Source organism: Oncorhynchus clarkii, chromosome 27, assembly GCF_045791955.1.
Source record: "Oncorhynchus clarkii lewisi isolate Uvic-CL-2024 chromosome 27, UVic_Ocla_1.0, whole genome shotgun sequence".
NCBI lineage: Eukaryota > Metazoa > Chordata > Actinopteri > Salmoniformes > Salmonidae > Oncorhynchus > Oncorhynchus clarkii.
This window is the reverse complement of record NC_092173.1, coordinates 6,129,218-6,135,084: the sequence shown is the minus strand read 5'-3', so window position 1 is coordinate 6,135,084 and position 5,867 is coordinate 6,129,218. Positions and strand designations below refer to the sequence as shown.

Sequence of the window (5,867 nt, the reverse complement as noted above, 5' to 3'; positions counted from 1 at the left end):
ATGGAAAACCTGAATTACTATCCATTCCTTCTAAAGAAGCACTTCAAAAAGAACAGTTTTGAAACGTGTATCAGTGTTTTGCTGTTAGATTAAATAGTGAGCCTATCATTGATGTCTAAACAAAATGTTCACATGGTATTTCACGAAAAACTGCGATTTTTCATGAATGACTCCAGGGTGAAAGATGTTTGAAACACCAATTCACAATCAAAGGTTCAGAACACAAGATGGGGGACATTACAAGTGTTATCAGTTTTGAGTTGTGTACTTGGAGTTTTGAAAATATAGCACTTACATCTGATGATTGAACTAACATTAGCCAAACAGAAAGATGCCAAATTCATAGTATTAATCATAAACGTTTATCTTTTGAGTTTCTTAATCTTGTTGAGCAAACTCCCAATCCTATTGCAATTTCTTGCCTTAGGGCTCGCACACGTCACACCAAATGTGGATCTAGCATTTCTCTGCCGTTATGTTCAGCGGGCTGGGTTTTAGGGACCACCACATTGTAGTCTGCTGGAATTCTTTTGCGCGATTCTACACGTAAAATCAGTGCTCACTCGGTTCGCAAATTACATTCAGAGGTGTGTGTACTCTCAGCCAGAAAACCCTGTTGATGTGTCTGAGCCCTTACAATTGTACATTGATTAAAAAAAAAATAACTGACTGTGTGTCACAGGAGGCTGCAGAGGGGAGGACGGCTCATAATAATGGCCGGAACGGCGCCAATGGAATGTGTCAAACACCTGTAAACCATGTCTTTGCTGTATTTGATACCGTTCCTGCATATTCCACTCCGGCCATTACCACGAGCCTCCCCAATTAAGATGCCACCAACCTCCTGTGTGTGCATGTGAGGCAGGAAGGGATGGAGGGATAGCCTACAGAGAAATTGAATTGCAGACTTGTTCATATAATATTAGCATATAATTTTATGCAGGTTTGGATTTGTGTCTGAGTGCATAAGAGAGATAACCATATGTGTTGCATTGTGCACTTATGGAAGGATGTTAGCCACATGTTTTAGAATGGGAAATAATGTAGAAATTCATGCAGGGTGTGTGATTGACATCTCTGGAGGGAGAGCGAAAGGGAGATGGAGAAGGGAGGGTAGTGTGGGGACACCACACAATCTCTCTTTTCAATCACTTTTCTATATGCTCTGAGGGGAAAGTGTTCTCACTCTCTTAAGTCTATATGAGCATCTGTGGTACAGGCACTGGCTGGGCTCAGAGAGAGAGAGAGCGAGAGAGGGGGCATGCTCACAGCACAGGGAAGGAGGGAAGAGAAGAGAGACAGTCACAGAAGTGAAGAGACGTGACAGAGAGGAGAGACGCGTACTGCCTCTCAGGAAAAGCAAGGCACAGTACAAGTAGGCTTCTCTCTTATCTTACACACTCCGTGCACACTACTACACACTGCACAGCTATGCATACAAACACACAAAATGCACATAATTACAGTTTAAATTAATGTTGCTAGTTTTATTGTGGAATACAGAAAATATGAACATTTGAAAAATATATTGTGAAATTTGAAATTCTATTATATATCCCCCCCCCCCCAAAAAAAAAAAAATATACTAAAACTATGTATCGCTAGTTTGATGGATGATTTCTTAAAATTGTTAATGGTTCAAATGGTATCCGATATTAGAATGTGTAATCACGTGTTATTTGTTCAATCACAAATGTACTATTATCCTGATATTGGTGTTAGTTTTGCATTAGCCAGTCTTTTTCTTGTGTTTTTTTGTTGTTGTTGTTGTCTGCCTGATCCTTCAGTGTACTAGATCAGATAGTGTGCCATAACGACTTTGAATCTGTTGCCCTGCTATCATGACGGACCAATGTGTTTCAGGAGCATTTTGATGGTTATCTCTGTTGCCGTATTGTTTTTAAGCTCACTTCAAAGTAAATAGCGAGGCTGGTCCTGGTCACAGTTGAAATGCCATCCAATACTAGATTGCAATACCACTCCGAGTTTCGGACTGACTTTCATCTCGATGTCTCTCTCTGCTTGGACAAGATCCTACGCAGCCTGTGAAGACCTGACGACCCAAATCAAATGCACTGTAGGCTCTCGACATTGTGCCATGGAGACGCCGTTCACAAATGCATTTCATTACGTACAGTTGTTTGTCATGTCACCGCGCAATGACTTGGGCAACATGTTCAATCCCTCCTTCTTCCTCACCACCTGTTGCTTTTACCATATTCAGAGTGAACCTTCATCTATTTTTCTCTGTATGTCCGTCTAACCATCTCTGTATTTCTCTGTATTTCTTGGCTGAAGCATATTTGATCATGGGCGATCACAATCCAATTCCTCAAAGTAGGCTGTGATGATGAGGCCACTAATAATCTCATTTTCCTGAACGAATAAATAATGATAGTCGCCCACATGAACTAGAGAAAAAAACAAAAAAAACATTTTAATTGATAAAGCCATCTGATTAATCGCACACACACAACATGCGTCAGTGCAGGCGTGAAACGGTTGGGGTCTGGATGAGATGTCGAGCTCCCCTGTTTTGCAGTCAGAGGGTTTTCAGATCTCATCAAGGCTCAGAAATGAGACTGGAAGAGCTCCATCAGGTGCATGGCAACAGCATTACAGGGGATGCATATCTGAGGCGCCGGTGCTTAGACCAAGTGAGTAAAGTGAGTGTAGCCAGTAAGGTGGGTGGCCACGGTATTAAAGAGACTGGACAGGAGAGACATGACATTTGCACAGACGCCCTCATGAAATTCTAGTTAGTACATACATAGAGAAAGAGAGAGGCCCAACTCGGCGGCGGTGATGTTTTCTCATTGTTTCGCCCACCAAGCATTGAGTTTTTGTTTTGAGGTCAATGAGATAGTGTCGAATTTGGTAAGCAGAAAAATGAATGGCTTTTTTGCTATGTGAGGTTTATTTGATTGAATATAAGTTTTGCAATGCTTAAGCTGTTACAAGTGTGCTGATATAATTAGGACACGTGACATCCCAGTATCTTTGAGAAGAAACACTTTTTAGCCGAGTGGTCTCGAGATGGCTATGCATTTTCATGGCGTGAGACTAGTAGCATAGCATCTCTCCAATGAATACAAGCGTTTGACGTCAACAACCCTCATTGAATATTCAAAGAAGAATTACAATAATGAGATGTACCCACCAATCAAAGGAAGGATAGGCAGGAGCTAGACAGCCCGCCGTGCCACTTTGTGGACAACGAGAGACACGTATCTTGTCAGTACATCTATAATCTTTGGTATATATTAAGTTAGCAGCCATGGGAGACGGGGCTGCTGAGGGTCAAGGTTATGAACTTAGTTATTGGTTCAACTATATTCTTTGCTCTATCATGCTGTAAATGATGGTGCTTCCTCCAGTGTTTCCTAACTGCCACAATGGAGTGACTCCCTATGTTGTGCTGTAGGGGAGCAGTGTACTGAGATGGATCCCATCCTGGAGGAGGTCCTGAGTGGGGCCAACACTACTGGAGGCCCCTCCCTGAACCACAGCAACAACCCCCTGGACGTGTTCTCTGGCATGCAGCTGCTGCTGCGCTTCAAGCCCCTCTTCCTGCCTCTCTACTGCCTTCTGGTGGCCGTGGCCGGCATAGGCAACTCCATCCTGCTGGCCTGTATCCTGGCCGACAAGAAGCTCCACAATGCCACCAACTTCTTCATCGGTAACCTGGCGGCCGGCGACCTGCTGATGTGTCTGACCTGTGTCCCTCTGACGGCCTCGTACGCCTTCGACAGCCGCGGCTGGGCCTTCGGACGCCCTCTCTGCCACCTTGTGCCGCTGTTGCAGGCCGCCACCGTCTTCGCCTCGGTGCTGTCCCTCACGGCCATCGCCGTGGACCGCTACGTGGTGGTGGCCCACCCAGTGAGGAGGAGGATCTCTGTCGGGGGCTGTGGCGCGGTGGCTCTGGGGGTGTGGGGGTTGTCTCTGGCCCTGGCTGCCCCTCCCTCCCTCCACACGCGCTACCTGGACTTGAGGCCCCGTGGGGTGGAGCTGGTGGTGTGTGAGGAGTTCTGGCCGAGCTCTGGCCAGCTCAGGCTGCTCTACTCCTGCTGTATCCTGGTAGCCTCCTACATGATCCCTCTGCTGTCAGTCAGCGTGTCCTACTGTGCCATCACAGTGCACCTGAGACGCCACACGCTGCCCGGAGAGCCCTCACACTGCCAGCAGCGCTGGAGCCAGAGGAGGAGGAAAACCTTCTCTCTCCTGGTGGCCTCTGTGCTTGCATTTGCCCTCTGCTGGCTGCCCCTGCAGGTGAGAACACACGGTTGTGCGTGCACACACACAGGCACAGGTACAATGCACTCACAATGTTAGCCCACTTGCACTTTCCTGATAGCCCATTAACTTTCCTGACATATTTGACATATTTATATTATTAAGCAGATTTCTTTGAGAAAATGTGACGAAAGAGCATTTTAGGGGCAGTTACATCACCTAGGCTGTGCATAATCCCAATGTAATCTCAATGTAATCCTAATGTAATCCTAATGCATGTGACCCACTGACTGTGTGCATTCTTCCTCCCTCCCTACAGGTGCTGAACCTGCTGCTGGACCTGGACCCAGACTACCACATTGTGGACAAGCGCTATGTCAACGTGCTGCAGGTGTGCTGCCACCTGGTGGCCATGAGCTCCGCCTGCTACAACCCCTTCATCTACGCCTCTCTGCACAGTAAGGTCTGGCTGCACCTCAAGGGCTACCTGTGCCCTTACTGCCGTCAGGAGCCCCCAGGGGGCCAGCTCCTCTCCCGCTCCACCTCCCGGAACCCGGCCACCTGCCTCAGCCTGCTCTCTGAGGTCTCCGCCCCCGCCAAGGAGACCCCGGAAGCCGTCGGTCCTGACTCCGACCCCACCAATGACAGCACCCTCTGAAAACATCAGGAACCACGGTATGGTTTATAGGTAGGGGTCAAAGGTCATATACCACAGCAGCAGCCATTACATATATCTCATATACGCGTTAGAGACGACAACGGGTGTCCAGCCAGACACCCGCTGTAGGAGCAGGGAGGAGGGGGAGAATGAGGAGAGACAGTGTGACAGGGGTTTTAGACTGCTCTGGAGACCGTCACCCCTCTGGATAGTTTGTTCTGTTTGCCTACATAAGCCCTGCTGCCAAAGACGATGAGCAGGTCTCCCAGCCATCGCGAGGCAGAGAGTATAAACACTGTCACGACCATGGGCTGGGATGCAGGTCTGGCAGCGGCAGCGGGGGAGATGACCCTTCTCTGAACTCCTCACTCTCCAAATGGATTACAAACTCAACGGAGGAGGACGGCAGGGCAAAAACAGTCTGCAAAGACAGCTCGCTCTTTTCAGTTGTTCCCTCATTCTACTATGCTTTTGCCTGATTTTTGAAATACTTTCTCATACTCATACTCATACTTTCTCATTCATACTTTCTCTCCCTCTTTTTAATCTCTCTTTTCCGATTTACTTCAATGTATGTCGCTATAGTTTTATATTGATTCCTCTCTCTTTTTCTCTGCCCCCCCTTTCACTATCTGCCCCCCCCCCCTTCTCTTTCTTTTCGCCTGGGCGATATGGGACTGATTCCCCAGCCCAGTGCTAGTTACTGTAGGTGTGTTGGAGTATCTTTGAATAGGTGTTGATCCCTGCAGTCTCAAACCCAATCAGCTCCCTGGAACGCAATTAACCCAAAGCGAAGTGCTATCTGTTCAGTTACCAACAGTGACAATATGGCTGCCATATTAACTGACAGGACAGGAACAGCACCCAGTCTGCCAAATGTACCTCACAATTGGATTAGTTCCTTATCTGTTGCTGGTTAGCGCAGCTAGAACACAAGGGACTTTTTTTAGTCTTTGTTTTGCCACTTTCTGAACCC

At 47.2% G+C, this 5,867-nt stretch overlaps 1 protein-coding gene across 1 annotated transcript; it reads left to right on the top strand.

Annotated features, from left to right (window-relative positions):
• Positions 1–1,302: 1,302 nt before the first annotated feature.
• On the top strand, positions 1,303–4,891 carry LOC139386246 (prolactin-releasing peptide receptor-like). Its single transcript, XM_071131738.1, has 3 exons — positions 1,303–1,375; positions 3,425–4,269; positions 4,553–4,891. The coding sequence occupies exons 2-3, from the start codon at positions 3,442–3,444 to the stop codon at positions 4,889–4,891; spliced, it is 1,167 nt and encodes a 388-aa protein (XP_070987839.1). The 5' UTR covers positions 1,303–1,375; positions 3,425–3,441.
• The last annotated feature ends 976 nt before the right edge of the window (positions 4,892–5,867 follow it).